The sequence below is a fragment of the Canis lupus genome, chromosome 31, assembly GCF_003254725.2.
Source record: "Canis lupus dingo isolate Sandy chromosome 31, ASM325472v2, whole genome shotgun sequence".
NCBI classification, from domain to species: Eukaryota; Metazoa; Chordata; class Mammalia; order Carnivora; family Canidae; genus Canis; species Canis lupus.
Window position 1 is genome coordinate 33072393 of NC_064273.1, and position 24380 is coordinate 33096772.

General features: G+C 44.9%; 1 protein-coding gene across 7 annotated transcripts in view; it reads right to left on the reverse strand.

The window, feature by feature from the left end:
* Positions 1-281: 281 nt before the first annotated feature.
* ERG (ETS transcription factor ERG) overlaps positions 282-24380 on the reverse strand; it is a 186149-nt gene continuing 162050 nt past the window's right edge. For 6 of the 7 annotated variants that reach the window (XM_025449910.3, XM_025449911.3, XM_049104737.1 and 3 more), the window contains 7 exons: positions 20404-20607; positions 19503-19583; positions 17485-17556; positions 10458-10526; positions 9735-9791; positions 8994-9041; positions 282-2254 (listed from right to left, as the gene is read on the reverse strand). In XM_025449910.3, coding sequence (XP_025305695.1) covers positions 1734-2254; positions 8994-9041; positions 9735-9791; positions 10458-10526; positions 17485-17556; positions 19503-19583; positions 20404-20607 — 1052 coding nt within the window. In that variant the 3' untranslated portion in view covers positions 282-1733. The remainder of the gene's footprint in view (positions 2255-8993; positions 9042-9734; positions 9792-10457; positions 10527-17484; positions 17557-19502; positions 19584-20403; positions 20608-24380) is intronic. The other variant, XM_035709181.2, reaches the window with a different exon arrangement.

A 24380-nucleotide genomic window follows, 5' to 3' on the forward strand; every position in this document is an offset into this window, starting at 1 on the left:
TAGATGCCTCTTTCCATTCTGGGTGCAAATATGGAGGTCCCAACGCAAAACCTTTGGTCCTTCTGCTCCAGGAGAGGCTAGGAATGAGTAAGAGAAAGTGAGCAAGAAGGACCTGGAGAGGCCAAGGCCGTTTGGGCACTAAACATCCTATTTGCTTGGCTCGCCCTCGCATCGAGTTCCTGGACGAAACAAAATTATAACACAAAACCCAAAGTTCAGCACGCGTTTTGTTAGGCTACTTTAGTCGCTTAAAAAAAAAAGTGCAAATGCGGACTCCTGTGTAAATCTGATTTGCCATGCGAGGCCAAGCTTGTTTTATTACATACATTCTGCATTCTAAGAACTAATAACTTCATATTGTAAACATCAAGCATACAGAGTTAAAATTCAAGGCCACATTCTATCATTGATTGTCTCTTTTGTCGTGTATCTTTGGCTGGCCGAGATCAACTCGTAGTGTATAAATGCATAAGTTATATAATTATTATATAAAAAGGAAAAAAAACAAAACAAAACAAAACAAAACAATTGACTTGTATACTTCATTCTGACAAACGCACAGCGTTCGCGACTCAAAAGGAAAACCGGAGCCTCCGCCTAACCCAATGCCTAGGTGGTTTCGGATGGCAGCAGCCAAGAAGGCCGCCTCTTACCTGACCCAGTGGGGAGCAGAGCCCCCACATCATGATGAGGTCCCGAATGTTTCTTTTAAATATCAGACAATTCCAGTTAAAATTTTCTTTTGACAAACAAACAAAAAAAAAGAGAGATGCATATTTTTTGTTTCTGCATTCTACTACGTCCCCCTCCCGTCCTCCTCCACCGTGCGGTACTCTTCCTCTTAACCCTGTGTTTGGTAGAACACTGACCGATGAACCCGCAAGTCTCCTCCACTCGATTCTCCAGTCTCCGTACTGTCCTAAGTCCAGTCTCTACTGCTTGACAAGTGTCTCTCCCCACCCTGTGGCCTCCTCCTCGGCTCCCTCCTCTTCCACCTTCTCCAGCCCTCCGTCTACACCACTCGCTCGCTGTCCGCACACACATTCGCAGCCCCGCCGCCCTGCCGGGCTCGCAGTTCTCAGGATGCTGTCAAGGGGTTGGCAGCTTTGGGTCACCTTCACAGCTGGCGACAGCTGGTGGCTCTCCACCCAATGGAATGAATCGGATTTCACCCCAAACAGCAAGTGCTGCTGAGTTCCACATGGCCATCTGTTCACAGGCCAGTCTCTCTCTTTCTTTCTCTTTCTTTCGTCCTTTTTCAAATTTTTGATATGTTTCTATTTTTAAATACAGGTAGTTTTCTTAAAATGACATTTCAATGGTATGTTAGGTCAAGACCGTGTTACCACTATTGCTTTGCTTTCACCCCCCCTCCCCATTTGCATGAGCAGGACCCCAAACTCTTCTCTGGAGTTTGTACACTCCTTAAGAACACTTTCTTTGGCACTTTGTCCTTGTGACTCCATGCTTCTACTTACAACGTCTCTTATAAGCTTGGTCCACATGTGGTATGTCCATGTACATTACATCTGTAGCATCCTCTTTGTTCCTGTAGTAATACTTTAGTAATCCCCTCCCACTAAGAGTCTTTGGATCTCTTCCCTGGCTTCCTTCCCCAGCGCCAGTCAGGCTTTTTCATTCCTCTTGAGGCACTTTTGATTCACGTTCTCCAATAGAGTTTGTGGCAATTTCTTGGTGATCGTATGCTGTTGGGAAAGGCCTCCGTCAGGGCTCTAGTAGTAGGTGCCCAGATGAGAAGGCATATGGCTGGCTGGAAGCCTAGTGTTGGGGTAGATACCTCCAGTTGGCGAATTCCAGTAGGGGTTCGGGGCGGCGAAAAAACTGGATGATGTCACAGGGAGGGCCGGGGGGTGCGGAGCCACAAAGTTCATCTTCTGTGGGTGGGCGTGATAGGAGCCCATGTAAGGGAGGTCCGAGGGGTACTTGTACAGAGATGATTCTGGAGGGTGGGGCTGCAGGGCCTGGGCGATCCCATGGAAGTCAAACTTGTAGGCATAGCGCTTCCCATGGACTTTGGTCATGATATTTTTGTCATAGTAGTAACGGAGGGCGCGGCTGAGTTTATCGTAGTTCATATTGGGTTTGCTCTTCCGTTCTCCCCAGCGCCGGGCAACCTCATCAGGATCGGTCATCTTGAATTCCCCATTGGTGCCTTCCCAGGTGATGCAGTTAGAGTTTGAGCTATCTGACAGGAGCTCCAGGAGAAACTGCCAAAGCTGGATCTGTCCACTCCCTAAGGAGGTGGGAAAAGGAAACGGGACACCAGTGAGAACAGGCTCTGAGCTAACAGCATTGTTTCTCCAGCGACAGAAGTGGGTGCTGGTGCTGTGCCATGCAAATCCCCTTAACCTGGCCTGCGCACCCATCCCTTAGCTGCTGGGGGTGGCCACAGCTCTTGTCCCAAGGCCTCCCTCCCCCTTCTCCAGAAAACTGGCCTTGGCTGAACAGGAGATGCTTCACCCACCCCAGGTAGCCCATGGCCAGAGGGGCTGACACCATGGGCCAGAGGCAGGTCTCCTTGCTCCAGGAGGGGCTGATTCTGTGATGCTGTTCAAACTCCAGAGCTCCTCGTGGGACCAGACCATGGCAAGGTTCTGCTTAAGGCCACCAGCCCCCGTAGCCTGAGCCCTGCACTATCCTGCTTCATGGCCACCTCTCTCCCAAAAACCTCCACTTAACTGATCACTTGCACAAGTATATCCTTATCGCAAGCTCCGTGTCTAGGGGATCTGACCCGGGGTGAGGATCCTTGGAGACTATCAGGGGGATCCAGAGATCCAAGTTCTTTATAAAATGCAAAGAATTCCTATGGTACAAAGTTTAGGTTGTAAATTTCTGACTTCCTTCCTTAGCCAAGTCAACTTTGCGTTTCAGAGGCAAAAGCATTTATTTTTCCTATTTTGTGAGGCAAAAAGTGCCATTATGTCGATGGCAATAATGACTTAATACCATTTATATTGGCTAGGTCAAGTAAAATAATAAAAGTCAGATTTAGGAAATGAACTTCTAAAAGTTTATGGAAAAACATAGAGAATGGAAGTAAACACCGTTATTTCTAACATAACATTTTGCTGGCACCCAGAAAGCAATTCTGTCAAAACTTTTCCTAGAACAGAATTAACCCACTCAGAATGAGGAAGTTTAGAAAAAAGTTGGCTCTTTTTCAAACCAGATCACCTATTTCCAGTACTTAGGCAACTGCATCGTAACGGAAATCCACGTGTTGCCCCTGCATTGCGATGCCAATTGTGTTCAGAAGAGTTTCCAGAAGAAGAACGGCAGTGGTGCGTGGCTGCAAGCCATTTCGGGGGGACCAAGCAAGACTCCAGCTTCATCAGTGAGATCTCATTTAGCTGGGGGTGCACGGTCAGAATTTTTTTGATCCCATTGGAGACATGTGGATGTGGCTTTTAGGTTTTATTAAATTCCGAGAAAAACCCAGGCCCAAGATTCTAGCCACCATGTTACACTACTTTAAGATGATTTATGGCTCCCCACAGGAGGGAAGCATGTAAATATCAACAGCAATCTGGAGCACCAGGAGAAGCTAAGATGTGCTGAACAGATTTTAGAAGCTTTAAAAGCAACTAAGAGGCATGTCTTTTCCCCCAAACTCCAGCTACAGCACTGCCTTGGGCTTATACCAAAAAGATTACTTTATGTTACACTATCAGTAAATATCAATAGATGTGATAAAATGATTAAGGTAACTTTAACTGGCAACTCTTCAGGGAACTGATGTCATGTAAAGGTCAATTATAAATGTTTTTTTTCCTAAATCCTCCCCTCTCACTAGCTCCCTATATAAACTGTCCAACTCGTAAATCCTTGTTTCCGCATTGGCTACATGGAAATGGGTATGTTTGTGAATTCATCCATACAATAGCATCGTGAGAAAGGTCAGCCTTTTCTGAATGTGTTCTGGAAAATTATCATTTTCAGTCTCACAACACATTTGAAATATATTAACAGCTTGTCGCTCATCTCAATGGAAGCGTATGCTTTTTCCGAACCACATATTCAAACTGTTCCCAATCAAGTTTTGTTGCCCCCAACATCTTATTAATATGCATTTTAAAAAATACAAAGAATGGTATGAGAAAACCATATGGTTTTAGTATAGATATTGTAACCAAAGGATTACTACTTGAAAAAGATTCCATATAGGACCTGGGAATAGGGAAAAACATGGATTTTTTATTTAACATTCCAATGTATGCTTTAATGTAAACACATAGACTTGTCTGAAAATAAATATTCACTGTCAACCTTCTCCCACAGAGAGAGCAGTTCCACAGATTTTGCATAAATACACAGACCTTCCTAAATAGCCAGAAAAATACTTGGTATTTATTCAAACCTTGGCATTGTTCTTAGGAATCTATCCCTGGCCTACTTCCTTTGTAAACGTGTATGGGAGAACAAGTGGACAAAAGTGGTTTCCTATCTCTCCTGCTCCTGAAGGAGGAAGTCAGGGACCTAAGTTCATGGCTGGAAATTCAAAGATGAGCAATTTCTTACTAGACCATGTTACCCATTAGCCAGGCTCAGGCCTCTGAGCATTTCAAGGGTCTATGAAAATAAGAGATCTATAAACAAAATTCATCAGCTTCCAAACCTGAGAACAAATGCAAAAATGCAAAATTGCCTCCTGTATAAATAAATGTTACAAAATACAACATGATATCAAGCTTATTAATCATTAAATGTAATATTCATAACAAAATTTGTTATATATATATATAGGGCAGATTTTCTCGCTGTGCAGAAATTGTCAAGGATACACTGTGGCTGCTGAGAACTCAGCCAATGGTAGATTAATGAAGTTCCCTGTGGCCACAAATTTCAAAAGCAGTTTATTAAAACAGTAACATTTTGATAAAGGTACATCTCAGAACATCTAATAGGGAATCCAAAACAAGGATAGGAAGCCTAAGAGGGGCCTGAGTTGCTCACTGGCCAAGCCAACCAGTGGAAGAGAAGCTCTAACATTTGGGATCTGCCCTCCAGCAGCCCTGCCACCTCCCTCTGGTCCCTCACCTTCCTTCCGGAAAACCCTTCACATCTGTTTTCTTGCCCTATCTGGGTGGCAGCCTTGCAACATCAGAGGGGAGTAGCAACTTTTGCCCTGGTTTTGTCCAGGATTAACCCAAAAGCCAGGACTGGTTAGAAACACAAAGATATCAGCTGCCCACCCCCAGAAGAGCCCAATGGGATGAAGGGAGGAGGGATGCAGCCTGGAATAGATGAATGCAATCCTTTAATTTTTAGAAGGAAAGTGGTCTCTTAATGCAATTAAAAGAAGAGAAATAACAGTAGCAAAAAAGAACGACTGAATTGAAAAAGGCAAAATATCTAAAAGGTTTCTAAAGCACGGAGAAGCAGGGCTGGGAATGACTCAGCAGCTGTGGCTCCAGTGGGGTGGGGATCCCCAGAGCAGGACACAGCAGCCACCTCCCAACAGAGGGCAAAGAAAGCAGAGAGGGGCCCAATAGGCACCACGGTGGCAGCCATCTGGGGACCCTTCGCTGGGCACGCTGCAGAGAAACGGGTGCACACAGCCTGGCCCCTCCACCATGTTAAGCTCCAGGTGGCAGGCGTGTCCCAGGCTTGGTGTGGCTCACACAAGACTTAGGAGAGTGCAAGGCACTAGGGTGGTCGGAAGCACCACTTTGGAATCATCGCCGCTTCTGCTGAGTCCTGGTGCTGGCACACATGGGACCTCGGGCAACTCACCCAATTCTCTGTGCCTCAGTGCCTCCATCTGTAAACTGGGGGTGACTGCAATGCTACTATCTGGCTGGGTCACTATGAGGATAAACTCAATCATGAGGGGGTCTTATCATAATTTGAGCTGAAAATCAAGAGTTGAAAGAGAGGCACACACCTTGCCTATAGCTACAAGCTGAAAAAGGAAGCCAAATGTCCCCCCATGCAGCCTTCATTGGCTGTGAAGGACTTTGAACCATGTTCTCAGGGCTGGCCGGAGGCCACTGAGAGCCTACCATGTGCCAAGCACTGTTCTGAACATTTGATATTTTTAATCCCCATCGGTTCATCTGACAGCCCATTGTAGAGGTGAGGAAATTAGAGCCCAGAAAACAGACCGATTTCTGACTTATTCTGTCCAAGGTCAGCAAGGGTTGAAACCCAGCCTCCAAGCTTGGACGCCAAATCACAGCATAAACCATTGCTCTCAGGTCTGAGTTTCTGCGCACACCTCCACACTCCTAACTCCTCTCCAGGTTGTCCCTTCCCTGGGCCTGGAGCTTGGGAGGTTCCCAGTGGGAGACTAGACACTCCTACCTTCTAACAAATGGCAAAACATCCCAGAACATTGGTTTCTGGGTATGCATGAAGCTGGATACATTTCATGCCCATCATTAAAGAGCATCCAGTTAACATCGAGGGAGCCCCTGCACACCACCTGAGAAAATGCTTTTTCATGGAAAGGCAACTTCAGTTCATTAGAGAAGCTACAGTAGATGTGCAGCCATCCTGATGCGACATAAAGCTGCTGCGTGGTGTATATGTGGTCCCTGTCCTAATTATGCAGGGACATACCTCTCAGCAGGAGAAATACGGCCCATCCAATGCACATCAAATAACTCTCATTGAGACATTGAGATGCTGTGATGATCTTGCACATTTATACACTATGATGTCACCTTTCCATTTAAAATGATTAAGAACAGTTTGCATGGTACAAAGAGCAAAGGCAGCAATTTTCAGTAATGAAGGATTTATTTACCAGAGAATGGGAAAACAGAATCAAACAGGAAGAGATGTTCTCATTCACAGAAAGATAAAAGACATTCCGGTTTGTGGGGAGAAAGCCACACGAATACAACTGACGTGTGGCCCAAGGAGAGATGGAGAGAGAAGGTCTAATTAATTCATTGTAAACGGAGGGACAGAAATCTTTACCTTCCAGCCCCAGGTGGGGATGTTGCTACTCTCCCCAGGGCCAGTGAGGATGGTCTTTGTGATACAAAGTGCAGTCTTCACCCGCCAGTCCTGAGCTGCTGACCCACTATGGACCGAGATGTTTTCCTGGCGCCTAAAGAGTCGTTGAACTAAATGGAAACCCCTCCCTTCTACTCTCTTGGCGTCCCTTCTCCAAACAGTGCCTCCTCCCTCTTGCCTATCCAGAGGTGATGTAGGGAAAGGAAATAAAACCAGGCCTTGGAGACAAAGAGTCAGGGCTCAAATCCCACCTCCCTTCTTATTGGCTGTGTGACCCAGGGAAAGTTACCTAATGTCTCTGGACCTCTAATTCCTCTTCTGTAGGATGAAGATAATGAGCCGCCAGGGCTGTCATGTGGCGGCGCCAACACAGGAGCGCCTGCCCAGGCATTACACAGGGTGGGAGCTATTTGTTATTTCACATTATTGTACTAACGTCCCCAGAGTGCTTCCGCTTCCGGGCCTTTCCTCTTTCTAATCTATCCTGAACACTGCAGCCAGATCAGTCTTCCTGAAGCACAACTGATAATAGTCATCTCAAAACATAGTAATCATTTTTATTTGAACAGTTATGCAGCGGTCATAGGGATGAGGGGGGAACCAGGGACCCAGGCGCCTTGGCCACCAGTTGGATGCTCACTGAAGAGACAAGCACCTGTGGCTCCATGAACAGTGGACAGGGCTGTCATCACCCATGTTTATTTCTCTGCCAAAATATAAGGTCCCTGAGGGTCAAGGATGCTATCTCCTTATTCCTTGCCATTCATTTCTTCAACAAATAATGGTTGAGCACCTGGTCCAGTCCCCAGGGTGCAGTAGTAAACAAAACAGCCCCTTCTAACTGCTCAGATGCCTAAAAGGTATTTGCTGAACTGGTTAATGGTACCTAAAATTGAATGCCAAAGCTCAAGACACTCAATAATGATGATATTTCATGTTCTCAAAATATAGATTCCCTTGTGGGGATGCATGCTGATTGAATCTGGACTCCTCGGTTTCCAACCCTGTTTGGGCCTCAGTGTTTAGGAAATATACATTCCAGCTTGTACTTGCAATATGCCTGTGTCATCTTGGCATTTGAATGTGCTGTTGAGAATACACAGCATATGCCATGAATTTCTGAAGTTGATGCCAGCACAGCTGGTTCTAATCTGAATACAAACAAATAAAACAGTTCGGTGGGCACTGAAATGTGATGACAGGTGATGATCCCTGGCAAGGTACGGGTCACAAGTGGGCCAATTAGGGACTCGCACTTGGTGCTAGCCTCTAAGTTCAAAAACAGGCTATTCATTGACGATGATCCTAAGTCTGATGCCTCATGGTTGTAGTTAAGGTTCTCCTTTTCAAGATATTATTTGATCAGTTTGTGTGATAGGCTGAACTGTGTTCCCCCAAAATGCATATGCTGGAATCCTAACCTTCAGGATCTCAGAATGTGACCTTGTTTGGAAATAGGGTCTTTGCAGAGGTGACCAAGTGAAACTAACACCAGGGTATGTTCTAATCCAATATGACTGGGGTCCTTATAAAGGGAAATTTGGACCCAGAAACACATGCACAGAGGAGACAGGTAAAAGAGATACAAGGATACAATGACCATTGACAAGCCAAGGAGAGACGTCTGGAACAGATCCGTCCTTCACAGTCCTCAGACGGAACCAACCCTGCCTGCCTGACACCTGACACCTTCAATTTTGGACTTCTGGCCTCCAGACTGTGAGATAATAAATGTCTGTTGTGTAAACCTCCATTTGTGGCATTTTGTTATGGCGGCCCAAGGGAACCAATAGGGCTTAGATTAGGTGATACTGCTCTTTGCTGAAGCTAAAGTCTTAATTTATAACATGACCCATTTTTTTCCACTTTGGCAAATAATCCAGTGAGATCTAAAACTCAACTTTGTTCTGTTGAAGGGATTTCTCACCAATACAAGTTCATCTTTCAAAACAGCCACTGCCAAAAAGGTAACTCTATAAGGAGCAAAACCACCAGCATTATCTCACCTGGATTGGCAAGGCGGCTACTTGTTGGTCCAAGAATCTGATAAGGATCTACAGCAAAAAAAAAAAAAAAAAAAAAGAAGTCAAATCTCAGAGACCTAGTCATGACTCGGTATGATGTCACTACAGGCATAATGCTGACCCACTTGTGTTTCCAGATTTCAGAGTTGAACACACCAAAGTTACCCAGCACCACTTCCTTTATTGAATAAGATGTCACATGGAATCTGAGAGAAGTTTCTTGTTAAAGGCCTCTTAAGCTAGTGGCCAAGCACAGATTTGGCTCAGAGCTCCCGACACCTGGCACTCTCCATCCCTGGACATAAACTGGGCAAACGTGTTACATCCCCACTTGGCCTGGCCTGGGGGCCACGTTGCCTGTGCTGTTCAGCACACTGGCACTATCAGCCGTCTACTGTGCTCCACACTGGGCCTGGCACAAATGCTGGCATGCTGCACATGACCTGAAGGTGAAATGAAAAGAACTCATTTGTCACAAAGACACAGCCTGTGTGCCACAGGGTGTTTTTTCCATATTTACTGCATAGGTTTTGGAAATGTTTTAGCAAAATCTCAAGTTATCTCTAGTGAAAAGACTGATGACTTGGTCCACATTTTATACATGGAACCATGAAAAAGAAGACAAAATTCCATTGATTTCATTTAGAAAGTAACACATTTTAGAAATATGCTACTAAACCAACTTCTTTTTTGATGGCCAGCAGGATGTTCCCTGAAACATACCTAACTGAGGACGCTGGTCTTCAGTTTTGGGCACTGCGGAAGGAGATGGTTGAGCAGCTGAAAATCCAAAAACAAAAGACAGAGTTAGCTGTAGCTTCTATTTGGCCACTAGTCTTTGATGCTGTTATATTACCATCCTATCCATTATCTTAGTTATTAACATAATAGTCTTACTCTTATATATAACATCTTAGTCCTATAAGCAGCATTTAACAGCAAGAAAATTTCCTTTGTAATGAAACCAAACATTGACATTGTGACATAAAAAGAGAGGACACTTCCATTATTTAAAAAATATACAGCACTGTTTCTGAAACTAAAAAAAAAAAAATTCTTTTGAGAAACCAATGAAAATGAATCATAGTCTAAATGAAACAGAAAGAGAAATCACTAGGAAAATAAAGCTAGGGATACTTTTAAACATGGCCAAGATTAGGAAATCACCCAGTATTTAATCTGTGCGCAGAAATCTCATGACACTTGCCTTTGTCCATGTTGAAACACATCATTTGTTTCTTTTTGTTATAAAAATATAGAAGTAGGTATAACCCCAGCAGAAAAAGAATCATTGCACTTAAAGATCAGTTGCATTTTGCTGCCACTGGAACAAACATTTTATGCATTAAAAAAAGCATAGATTTGCTGCAGAAATCGTTGTGTTCTATCAATGGTTATCTGCTGCCTAGTGACCTGCAGATTCAAGCAGCTGAGCCAACACTGTACCTTTTGACTGGGGGGTGGGGTGGCCGTGACTAGTCCAGGCTGATCTCCTGGGTGGGTCATAAGGTAAATCTGCAAAGACAAATAAATTGACTGAAAGATCAATAATGTAATTTTATAATAGAAATTTTGTGTTCTGTGTTTTTTGTGAATGTTGTGACTTTTGTGTATATGAGAATAAATATTGTGGAAGAAAATCCAGTAATTCAAAGAAATATCCAACCTGTATCCCATTAGATTTGGGTTTTGTTTTGTTTTTAAAGATTTTATTTATCCATATGAGAGAGAGAGAGAGAGAGAGAGAGAGAGAGAGAGAGGCAGAGACATAGGCAGAGGAAGAAGCAGGCTCCATGCGGGGAGCCTGATGTGGGACTTGATCCCAGGAGCCCAGGATCATGCCCTGGGCTGAAGGCAGTGCTAAAACCACTGAGCCACCCGGGCTGCCCAGGTTTGGATTTTACTTAGAAATTATTGTTTTGTTTATTTTACTGATTTAACATTTTCACCCATTGATCTGACAACTCGCACTGACAGACTCTTGCAGGGTTTGCTGAGTCTTCCAAGGAAACTTCTTACAATCACAGGTCAAGACCATTTTTTAGAGTTTCTAACAATCTACTTTGACCTGCTTCCATCTGCAACCAACTTAAATTCATCCCTTTGTTATCTTCATGAACCATCCAAAACAGTGCTCACAGATTTGATAAGCCCACCAATTCTTGCTTGAGGTCTGCCCCTAAGTCCACCAACTGACACTCGTGTTCCTTTCTCTTCCTCCTTGGAAATGGGCATGGTCATCTTATCCATCAGCTGGCTCTCTCAATGACCCCTCATTTTCTTTTTATAATCTCACCCAGTTATATTACACCAGTTTTAAGTGTCCAGTTATTTTCCTATGTCAGTATCTACTTTCTCTTTTTCTCTAAATGAATTTAGAATTTCTCTAAAAGAATTTCATGAAATCAACTGCAAGACTGAAATAGTATTGCCCATGCAACACATTAACGATGAGCATAAGAGCCGAAGCATATACCAATGATTTCTTTGTATTTGCAATGCATTATCATTTGTCTCATAAATCTTCATTGCACTTTACAATGCAAACTTTACTTCTGCATCCTCAGTGCAAGTTCTATTAATGATTATGAAGACTCTAAGTCATTTCAAGGTTCTTTCAAAAATATACTCCCACACATTACCACGCATAGTCTTGCATACATAAAATGATTTCTACATGAAATCTCATTAAAGAACCACTTCAAAACTATGTCTTCTTAAATTGATGGGTACTCACTTCAATGCCATGTGTCATTCTGAACCAATTGAAAGCCACAGCCAGATACTTCAGGTATTTCTGTTGCCAGACACCTGGAAATCACTGTAAAATCTCACTTGAAGGGCAGTGCAATTTGTTTGAAGCCTCTCTTTAAACAGAGGATTTGACCCTGCTTTAGACTGGTAGTTTGACCAGTCTTCAGAAAGTCTGACTACGTTAAAAAAAGATGCATCTCTTCCTATTTTTGGATCCCAAAGAGAATACCACTGAAATGCAACGTGAAATTCAACACAGAATTGCCTTAATTTATTTGGTCTGTTTGGCTACAAGCATCTCAACCAGTGTGGTCTATGAAATCCTACCCTCTATAGCTTTGGTTGAGTTAGATAATTTTTCTTTGTAAACTCTTCCACTGGCATTTTTGCAGTTTGGACCATAAGCCTCTTCCCACTCAGCTCCTCAGATTCTCACTTTCCTGGTGCTGGGGTTGCCCATGGGAATTAAATCTGCAGCCGCTATCAATTTACAACTGTATTTCAACTTAAGTCTCTGGGAGCACTTTGCACGTGGAGACTTATCCAGTTGCATTTTGTCTAAAACATGGTCAGCCAGTTTCAGTTTGAGAATTGTCTCAGAAAGAAAACTGGACCAGCAAGGCAACTATAACAACTTGCTTCTAGGCAGGAATCTGTGTTCCTACAGATAATAATCTCAAAATTATTATCTGAGCGTGTCAGTACAAATGAATAAATGCACGCAAAGAGCTCTAATTTGGGTTTCACCAGAGAGAATGCTAAGAGAATGAACAGCGAATGTCAGTAGGTTGGTCCACTACCACTTTAATCATAAAAGTATTCCTCATGAAGTGTGGCTGAAAAAAATTAAACACCCAACTACTAAGAGAAAAATATTTTGAAACTTTTTATTCATAAATCCTTCTTAGGATGTATAACTATGTTCCATCCTCCCTTGAAAATAAGTCAGGACCTAAACAACACCAAGTCTGACTTTTAGCCAAGAATTTGAGATGTTTATATGAACAATGATTAACATGTTCATAAACATATTGCTATGGAAGATAAGTAGGCTTTTGTTTTCGTTCATGAAATTCTGGTCCAATGTTGCCTTATCTGCTACCGCTCACGCACTGTGGGCACTGAGCCCCCCTCCAGTGGGAGGGGGAAGGGACACCGGGGAAAGATTGAATGAAGCCACAGTGAGACAGGAGGTCATGAGGGGGGCCCCTCCAGCCACACCTCCCACCCCACAGCATGGCCAGCTCTGGGCAGTCCTACTCCTGGGCTGTTTGGGAAATTAGGACTCCATGCACATTTGCGATGTGTCTCTAACAATAGGACATAGAACTTCTACTAAGAACAGATTTTACATTTAATTTTTGGCACTCATTTCAATATACTCTCCATTTCTCTTGAACCGTGATCTTCGAGGTAATTAACTCATACACTTGGCAGAAGGTCCCATGTCAGAGAAGGGCTGCTTTCTGGCATCAGTTCCATTTTTTTCTATGTGTTTTAGAAACTGAAATTTATAAAAGCCATTCATGGGCAGCTTAGGGTTACCACAGAAATGTGCTTAATGCCATGATCCAGATCAAAAAGCACAAAACTAAAAATAGGGAGTTTTACTGGTTTTGGGTCCTTCCATACCAGCACTTCATTTACTGGGAGCTGGAACTGGTTGCCAGTGAATCAAGATAATATATATATTCTATTCTCCTTCCTGTGTTAGGTCCACCAAGTTTTGTATTCTGCTTTCATCAAGCTTAGAGATGAACATCCTCTAGCCCTCACCAAGTCCACTTGCTCACTTTATTTTTTTAATGGACCAGAACTTGGACCATGGAAAAGCTCATTATCATTCTGCAGGATCCATGCCATGTTTGCAAAGTAGTGCTAAAGGGCCCTGGCTGAGGTGGGAGGGAAAAGATGAGATCTGCCTGCTATCAGTGAACCTAGATGCTAATGTGAAGACAGACCAAGAGCTATTGTCCAGGACCAACCAATAAAGCCATACTCAATGGAAAGAAGTTTTGGAGTCAACCCTAATGTGATTAAGTCATTCATTCTCCTTGTTTTCCTCCAGACCCTCCTACAGTATTCTAATATCCTCTATCAAAGACATAGAGATCTGGGAACATCTTGCATTCCTGTATCACATAGCTTGTGCAGATCTCTGTGGTAATAGTCTAGCCAGGGGGAAAGCAAAGAGTGCATTTTTGGCCATGAGCTGGGATACAGGTTTTATATAGCACCTGATAGAGGAGAACATGCATAGCTGCACTGCCTTGCCACTCGACTGGTAACAATGAGTATCACTAGGTTGAGAACTCTGATGGAGTCATTTAAGTTTCTGAGAAACCCTAGAAGAGCACCAGCTGAAAAGCGAAAATCAAGGCTGTATTTGCTGGCTCAACCCTTCAGCCTCTTTTGATAACATTCAAGATGGGTGTCACAGTACACGGATTGTGTGCTAATGGAGTAGGAGAGACAAGATTACAGAATGGCCCTGATGGCACACACCAGAGCTTTCCTATGAATGGGACCACGGCTCCAAAAGGCATGTGTTTGAGAAGGAAAGAGGGTACTTACAGGAGAGAAGGAGAAAGGGTTTCTAGTAGTTACAACTGACACAACCCAAAAAACCATGAAACACCATAAAATCATGACCACAAAAACCAGAATGTAAAACGATATGCCTATGTGCCAATAATTTATAAGAGTAGGTAGGAGAGAGATGGATCTAAATGCTAACCTAACAAAGGGATCACGAAAGAGGGTGCACTTTGAACCAGGAACATCTGGGAAAAACAAATAGAAGCAAGCCTGGGAAGAGAAGGAAGATAAATGAACAGAGCAGTAATATGTCCACGTGTCCTTGTCTGTGAAGTCAGTAAACAGTCTTGGACAGCTGTGGGGTAAGACTAAATGACACAGCGACTTGACTGGGTAAGCAGTCAGCAGACTCAGGAATCAGTGACGCATTTGGGAAGGAAGGCTAGGAAAGAGGGGAAAAGTAGACTGGGACCAACAGCTCAGGGACGGGTCACTCAAGGCAGAAAGAAGGGAGGGGGCAGAACATGTGGGGAGGGGGCCTGTGAAGTAGGACCCGGCAGGATGGCTGGAACAAGTGCCCTGTTCCCACGGCTGTGGGGTTAGAGAATGGAGTGGCCATGAAGGTCACAATTCAGCAAACCAAGAGGGCAGGGAATGGGGAACTCGGGTCTCTATCCCCAAGGGCCCAAGAACCTCTCACAGGGAGACAACCAGCAACCACCTCTTCTGACAGCACAGGAGCACAGCTGGATCCTCAGTGCTGCTCTGGGAACTGCCCTGTTTCCCCAGAGCCAGTGCAAGCTTTTCACCTGCACCGTAAAGGGCTTTCTGACTCAAAAGAGCATTCCTTCAAGGTTGATCCCTGTCTCCCACCTAGTAGGGAAATAAGTCTCTTCTCCAAGGCTGAAACCCAGAATCTGGCTTTCAGCAAATAGTCCTGGCTTGCTGGGTTTGACTCTTTATAGCTCACATATCAATGTGTATGTATCTCCCTTGACAATCACAGCAGCGGCTATCAAAACAGGTATTTTTGATACAAACGGACTCTTAGGAATGGACTCTCCTGGTATGGAAGTATGGAGGTATGGAGGTGTGATCTCCTTCCAGGTCACACACAAATTATGGCCCCAAGGAAGAGCCTTATCAGAGCTCTGGAAGGTGCACCTGACTTTGCCACCTGTCCTCCCCAGGGCAGCACAGAGGGGTGTCCCAGCCATCACCTCCCAGCCTCCCCCTCTCTATACACCTGGGAGGCCATATTTTCCAAATCTACTATGTCCGAAAATATGAAAAAGAAGTGGTTCCAGGATCCACTGTCCTATGCAGCAACAAGCAACCAGCTAGCTGGTCTGACCACTGGGCTTTATCAATGGATTTGGCTAATGTTGTGGCCTTTTGACCAAACTCCCACACTAGCTCACAATCCCTGGATTTTGTGACTTAGTCAGAGGCATCTATGAGGCAGCTTCAAACAAACAAGCAAGCAAGCAAACAAGCCCTGGCCCACCATTTTAGATAAGTTCCTTTTTTTTTTTTTTTTTAAGTATGGATGGAAATGTTTGTTGTTGTTGTTGTTGTTATTGTTTTTTGTTGTTGTTTTGGAAATATTTTTTAAATGCTCACAAAAATCTTTGTGATTTTCCTATACTTCTGTTTGTTTTCCCAAGGATGCATTTATTAGAGGTAAATAGCAGGGTTTTTCACAGTCTAGTTCACTCTGGATCCTGGGTCTTGTTCCCTATTAAATGGCCTAGGCCATCTCTACAATGGCAGAGGTAACTGAGCACTTTGGCTAAGCCTTTCCGCCACGATCCCTGGGAGCAGTGGGCCAAACCCTTCATCCAAGATTAGAGAAGAGGATAATCGCCAGCCTGAAGGCAGTATGGCTGTAACAGGGCAGTGTCGGGGTGGGAGCAATGCTAAAAAGCTTCTTCACTCTTGCTATTTAGCTCAATGATCCCGTCTTTCTCACTGGAAAGAGTGGTGCCAAGCTTAGTGCCCTGGACGAATTCAAAATGAGTTCTGGACATGACCCAGAGGTCAAAGGGTGACAGCTTGGGTCTAGGAAGACATGATCCACGAATGAATATGGAAAAACCAGCCCAGTGCCCTGAATGGCCACATCCTCAGTAGAAGGCTGGCAGGTTATCATTTCAAGTCCTGGTGAGGAGACAGGTCTACACCGTGCATACCCTTCTCCTCCTTTTCCACCTGGCACACATCTAATCCTCCATCAGCATGTGGCCCTTCCTCTGGAGAGCATCCTTCTTCCTTTCGTGGGAGGTACATTTGCAAGCCCTCCTGCTCCTACAGTCTCTGCTGTTAGAGGTGGCGCCTCCACCGTCAGGCGGGAGCTTCAGGCTAGACGTTCACATGTACGTGTCTGTCTCCGGCTCTGATGCTAGCTCTTATGATTAAATGCTTATGTGTGTGCATCTATCTCTGGCTCTAGGTGGCTCTACTGAAACATCTAGAACTTCGGGCAAAGCACGTACGTGCGCCTGTAAGCTGGATCCCATTGTACCCTCCGTGGTTGGCATACAGGAAGCACGCCTGGACATCTGTGGAATGAACAGGCCAGCTTTCTGAAGGTGGGATGCTTCCTGAAGCCTAGCTCATCCTCACACTCCCAAAACGTAATATTGTGCTCGTCACTAACAAGCACTTGATAATATGTACTTTCTGTAAATGGTACATAAATCAACTACCTAGAGAAATCATCAGGAAAGACGTAAAGTATGGGTCCGATGTAAATTCTATCGCATGCTTCTGCCCTGTATGACTGGCTCTTGGGACATGCTGGGAAGTCGCCACTAGCACCAAGGGGATGCCTTGTGCGTTGCGTGTTCGCCCAAGGATGTAAATCCTTCCATCACCTCGAGAGCAGACGGGTTCCTGACTGCCAGGCATCCACATGCCGTCTTTGCCCGTCTGTCTTTGAAAGCAGCTAGTTAAAGGGCTGATCTGTTTTGAATTCTGCAGTCAGGGACCTTCGGTGTGATCTTTGAATGAAATGGTCGGATCGAATTTAGGCTCCCGATCCAGAGGCAGTATGAGACTTCTCAGACTCCCTTCAGACCCAGGATCCGCTCCCTCTGACTCACGTGACTTAGGTCACGGATCTCACGGGACATCCTGGGATGTGTCTCAAGGAACAGATCACACAGGGGCGTTTTCGTACCTGGCCTAGTTGTAATTCTTTGCGTAGCTTCAGGATATACTGAAGTATTTGGGAATATAAAAGCTGCACCCCCTGCAGACGAAAGGAAAGACAAAACATGTGAAGGTCTTTAGCTGTGGTTGTTGATCTCAGCAACAGTGTCAAATCTACTCTGCCCTGTGACACCAAAGGGAGGTGAGCCCCTCTATCCTGCTGTTCCAGACTTCAGGAGGAAGGGACGAGCACTTGGGGCAGAAGTGGATTCTGACTACGGAAGTGGACGTCAAGCTGTGCCCCATTTGTTATAGTGTCTTGTGTTTTGATTTTATAGCTTCTTGCTGAAGCCCATCTGTTTGTCCCCACCCACTCACCCTAGCCCCACCAGCAATCTCATCTTATTAAGAAAAAAAATTATATGGTGTATCTTTGCATTTTTAAATTCATAAAAATCCATAAAACATTTTACAGAGCCCTTGCAAAGAAAGTCATACCAAAGAATTGCAAAAATTTTGCCAAAGAATATATGGATCTTATTAAAAGTGACTCCACATCTCTATTCAGAGGCATGTTTCCCCTCCTCTCTATCAATGCCCCTGTTGTGAGCAGAAAAAAAAATCCCTTTCTGCAGTTCAGTCCATTTGGAATTGGTCGTCCTGTTCTCTGACTGCTTTGATGTTTAACAGTGACAACAGTCACAAAAGCAGAGCTTTCTTGAAACTTTCACTCCCTGTTATACATTTTTTAAACAACTGTGAAATTATCAGAAACTGTGGATAGCCCAAAGGTGTTTCCTAAGAGAAGGAAATTACTTTGTCTAAGTTATTTGTTATTCCTGGCCACAAGGTCAAGAATAGGCTGATGCGATAGATAGAATTTGCACACATCAGCCTTGAGAGGCGCACTCATGACTCAAAGCATTTTCTTCCTTACTTTACATTAAAAGCGCAAAGTTCTGAATATTGAGGACCAAGATTAAGCAGCAATTTCACTGTAACACTCAAACCTGGACTCACTCACATTACACATTATAAAGTAAACTGGCAAATGGTTGGAACACTGCTGTACTTCCATGGGAGGCTGGCCAAGAACTTGCTTACGAGTGGGTTACCCAAGCCTTGCCAGAATGTGAAGCTTTCCCCCCTAGCCTGGGTGGTGGCACAGGGTCCCTGCAGCTGAAACAGCGGGGTGAGCAGCCTGTGGCCATGCTTCTGTAGTGGTCTCTATCTGGAGGGAGACAGTGGATGCCAGCCGGGAGCACATCATCTGCAGAAAGCCAACTTCTACTATAAGGGCAGTGGGGGGCGGGGGGGGGGAGGTTAGCAGGGACGAAGCATCCTGTTAGACTCTACTAGGCTCAGGCAATAAATAAAGAAAACGCAGAATCTGTGGTTAGAGGCAGAACAGCAGTATTGGGTTAGTAACCAATTTCATATCCTCCAAAATTGTAACGCGGCTTCCCTTTCGACAGAAGCTCATAGAAAGTGACCAATGAGCGTTCCTTCCTGCTGCCTTTTGCCAATGTCCAAAGTCTGTGCAAGAAGATTCGACTCGAGACAAGTGAAATGTCCTGAAACTTTTCCTAAAAGGAATAAATAAAAACTGCCTGTCCTGAGACACATTCCTTTAAGAACAAAAATGAAAAGGGCGGGGGGAGGAATACTAAGGGCCCCTTTATATTGAACATGCTTTTAGTGTCTACAGTCAGCACAGCGTATATTTGAGGACAAACAGCAGCAGATTATAATCCAGCCAACGTGAGCTAAGGCCATGGCTAAAGGCTAGTTCTGCACGGCTCTGTTACAAGAAGTCCTCTGATGGTCAAGGGGAGGGGGGCGTGCTCGGAAACCAAGGGGCACCCCCTGCCTGTAGGCGCTGGTTCCTCCAGCAGCCAGAGCCTCCTGCGCAGCCAGAAGCCCTCATCCATCCTGTGTTCTGTCTTCCTGACCGCTCTGAGGGTCCTGCGATCCAGCCTGAGAGCATGCGACCTGGAGCCAAGACCCTACGTTTGTCCTGTGGGGTAGGGGCGGGGCCAGCATTACCTGTGTTTCTAGCATGCATTAACCGTGGAGAGTTTTGTAAGGCTTTATCAACATCATCTGAAGTCAAATGTGGAAGAGGAGCTACAAAACAAAACAAAAAAGCAACATCAAAATGAAAAAAAAAAGAGAGAATTACCTTCTTTTAAAAAAAGAAGAGAAAAGGAAGAAAAACACCTCCCCACTCCCACCCTAGTATCGTGGGCTGCTTGGAAATCTCTCCATGGCCCTGCTGCTTGTTAGCGTGTTAAAACCTAGGTGGGCCCATATTTAATTCAGGGAATGAGTGATGGAGATGCCAGGCAAAGCATTTACACCAGAGTTCACAACCCCCAACTACTGCGCTACTTCCATCTCCCGCTAACCATGCTTGATGCCTGAAACATTAAAGCATGCAGCAAACTTCGTGAATTCATGCCTCCGATTGCCAATATGCCATTCCCATTGTCAGGTGAGCCACATCTCACGATCCCAAACGGAAACCTGTGTTCAGGTGGGATCTAGGGGAGACCCAGTTTAGCCTTAGGGAGGATAAACCCCCTAATCCCATCAGAGAGGGGCCTTTCCGTCTGTTGCTATTTCGGGGTGGGGCACCACGGAGACTCAGTCATGTGTGACCAGACAAAGCTTTGCTTCCCTCTGCCATGTGGTCTTCTTGCTGGACGTGACCCTGGTGGAGGCAGCTGAAAGCCAATGTGACTTTGGGGCTCCTGGGGCACGCGCTGGCTGCTTCTTACCACGTTCACCTAAATCACGGCCTGGTAAGCATTTGGTCCTCTCAGACCCTAACTGAGAACTACTAGGACAGGAAGAAGCTGTCAACAAACTGTTTTGAACCTTCTCCACTCGGGTTAGCCAGAACCAGCACGACAGTGACCTCTGCCCCGAGCGGGGACCATCTTACTCTCTCTGAGGTAGTGCAGGTGGGAGAGAAGGATGTCAGCGTTGTAGCTCGGGGTGAGCCTCTGGAAGTCGTCCTTGGTCATCTTGCACAGTTCCTTTCCATCAATGTTCTGGAACAGCAAGATGTCAACGTCCGGAAGGCCGTATTCTTTCACTGCCCACTCCAGCCACTGCCGGACGTGGTCCGTGCTCCACAGCGTGGGATCTGAAAGGGGAAGGAGCATAACCCATCAGTTCCTGTGGACACATTCCCAGGGCAGAGTCATGTCCCAGGCGGGGCCCCCAGCAGTCGCAGCTTTCCAGAGCGGCCCCTTTTCCCCCCACTGTCCCAGGAGAAGAGCCTCCAGCCAGGCTCAGGGACCTGTCACAAGGTGTCTGGGGGAAAGATAAAAACACAACTGACCCAACAGGCAGAGATCACTGCCTTTAAAGTGAATTGTTCTGGAAAGCCTAGGACTATTCCCACCACTTGGCCCCCTGGTTGCTCGGGAAATCGAAAGTTTCACTTGGGGATGGATTGTTTTTATTATTATTCTTTTTTTTTTTTTCATTTACTTTTGCTTTCATGTATTTTTTTTAATTTTTATTTATTTATGATAGTCACACAGAGAGAGAGAGAGAGAGAGAGGCAGAGACACAGGCAGAGGGAGAAGCAGGCTCCATGCACCAGGAGCCCGACGTGGGATTCGATCCCGGGTCTCCAGGATCACGCCCTGGGCCAAAGGCAGGCGCTAAACCGCTGCGCCACCCAGGGGTCCCTACTTTTATGTATTTAAAAATGAAAAAAAAATGGCAACTTTCTTTCCTTATTAAACCATGGGCATCTTTATATGAAAATAGAGTTCACAACACACATGGGAAAGGTGTTAATTACTGTCACACCAGAAAGTATTTGTACAAAATACTGAAGACTCCTGACCACAAAATTGGAAGTAAAGTGTAGGTAAACCAAAACCCTAACACCTCTGATGAGCTAGCATTTCTAGGAGAGAGCTGTCAGTTAGTCACTTGCTTTTCCCGCAGAAACTCTGGTTTTGCACCTAGCTGGCGCTGCAGGGGTAGGGGAAGGGCTGGGGGACTTTCTCACTCCACAGCTGCAGCAAACACCCCAAGGCATGCAGGCAATGCCACATATGGGAGGGGACCCCGTGGGATCCCAGATGGCACAGCCCTGGGGAGAATCCCCATGGAAATACAGCCGGAACTGCCCCCACAGGAACAGTCCGGGTAGAGGGATATTCAAGGTCCCCAAATACTGGCAGATGGGAGACACTCGGGCAACCCAGAGTTCAAATCCCAGGGTCTCTCAGTGTGCTGCAACCCCCAGAGACTGCTTCTTCCGTGTCTGTTTTATATGTAAATGAGAGCCTTGACCTTGGTTCTTAGGACAGACCCTTAGAGGTTGGGCATGCCAAGATGCTCTGATCATGAGTGAGAATCTGGTGTAGGGATAAGTCATCCCTTTGAATCACTTCATGGCTAATAGCTTTAGAAGCTTGTTTGATCTTATGAGTGTTTCAGGCTACTCAGGAGTGGCACATGCTGTGTGCTGTTGGGAGAGACTTCAAGTTTCCAGAAGTAAAGAGCAGTAACAGGGAGAAGCAGCCAGATCGTCACAGCACCAGAGGTCTCGCCTCTTCCCTCCCTGCCTTCCTCCCTTCCTTCCTTTTTCCATCTCTCTCCTTCTGCCTCCCCTCCCCCTTCCCTTTCACACCCTAATGTTTCATATCTTTTTAACTGAAAGATTGGATTCAAATCCAATAGAATCCACTCCCTCGCTTTCCCCTCCTGAACATTCCAGAAGCAATCACCATTCTGGACTTGATGCATGCATCATCTCTATGTGTATTTGAATACTGTTACCGTATCAACTATGTGTATTGTTTGTGTTTTTAAACTTAACATGAATGGTATCTGATTTTCTTTTGGCACCCACCACCGTGTTTTCAAGATGGGTTCAAGTTAACACATGTTCAATTGGGTAAGCAGCTCTTGGGCACCACCACCCGCACAGACCAGTGAACGTCTGAGTGCCTCCCTTCCCGCGCACATGTGAAGGCATCTGCCTTGGTCCACAGCTCTGGCTCTACCCTGGAGTCACGGGGGATGGGAGCACTGAGCCTGGTCTCATCCCAGGAGATTCTAGCTTAATTCTGCTGGAGGGCAGCCCTGGCATCAGAACTATCAAAAGCTCCCCAGGTAATTCTTAGGTGCAAGTGAGGTTCAGACCATCGACCCATGGGCCTCACTGCTTGGAGTGTGGTCCTGGGATACTGAGGCGTTGACATCACCTGGGAGACCTACTTCGAAAAGCAGAATCTCAGGTGCCGCTCCCCACCTGTATTTTCATCAGATCCTCAGATGATCCGCATGCAGGTTAAGCACAGGGAAGTGCTGGCCTGAGGGGAGCACCCAGATGTGGAACTGCTGGGCTGTAGGGCAGGCACATGTTCCATTTTTCTGGTTAGGATTTCAACCAATTTTGTAACACTCACATTCTCAACCAGCCACCAGTGTACAGAATCTGAAAACCCAGGAGAGCTCTGATTCTGTGCCATCTACAGAAACTGAAATGGTAGTGTTGACAGGAAGGTGCGCACATCCCTGTGTAATTCAAACACGCGGAGATACTTTGTTAGTGTGTGAAAATTGAGTGTATCCACGGGAGGTTAGCTTTGTCTACCATTAAGTTCAGATGGCTCTTTTGCCATTATGTTGGGATTTGACCTTGGGGGAGAAAATGGTCAAAACTCTAGACTATTTTCATAGAAGGTCCTTCTTTCTTCTTTTGCTCATGGCCTGTCACAATTCCTCATTATGCAGACATGGATCCTTTCAATTCAAGCCCTCATGCCCCTAGGTTCTACGCAGAGGAGTCACAGGCTCTCAGACAGAAGGTCTTCCCATCCGCCAGCCTTCTCGGGTCATTTCTTTAAATCCCACCATGAGGTATTAGGCAAACCCTTCATATTTGTTTTGTTTTGTTTTTGCCTTTAACAACTTAGAAGGACTATTTTTTTTGGGGGGGGGGGGGGGAGGAGCATCTACTTCCTAGAAATCAGTCCAGAGTGAAATTGCGTTTTCTTCTCCTAATGGTATAACTAGATATTCTAAAAATGATATATAAACATCTTCCCAAAAGTCATGGACTTCATGTTAAAATGGTAAAATGACATCTTAGGAAAACAGCCAAAAAGAGAAGTCTAATCTCTCTGTGGTCCCTTGGTACACTGTTAATTGGTTTCCCTTGTTAAGCCCAGGACTATCATGGCTCATTCAGTTTTCCTTTCGAAGACCTATGGGCAAGACCCCAGAGGCCAATTCCTCAGACCTGCATTGTTCTTATTACGAACATTCTCACTTTGGGTTGGTGAAATGGCTATTCTCTCGTACTGCTGGCATGACTATAAATCGCTACCACCTTTCCAACAAACAATTCAGCAATACATTTGAAATGTCTTTTAAAAAAATGTGTGCATCGTCTCTCAACTAAAAATTCCACTTCTAGAAATTTATCGTAAGGAAATAATAGAGGATGTGCGCAATGATTTATTTTCAAGGATGTCCTTTGTAGTGCTGTTTATAATAGCATAACGTTGGAAACACCCTAAATGTCCAACCAAAGAAAACTAGTTAAGTTGCAGCACATTTAGGGATATTCCTGTGATACTTTGAAATGAAAATCATACTGCTGAATCTATTGATATGAAAAAATGCTTAAAGTGGATTAAGTTGAAACCTTTGAAAACATTACTGAAGCATAATTATTGTTGGCGAAGAAATGTAAATATAACCACAGAAAGAATATTGGAGAGCTTGGCAGTAAGATGTCAACTGTCGTCTCTGGGGAGAAGGTGATGGAGATTTTTTTTTTTTCACTAAACTGTATTTTCTCTCCAATAGACATATAATACTTAGGTTTAAAAATTGTTTATAAAAACGTATGCTGCTCTGTTTCAAAATCAAAACAAGATCTTA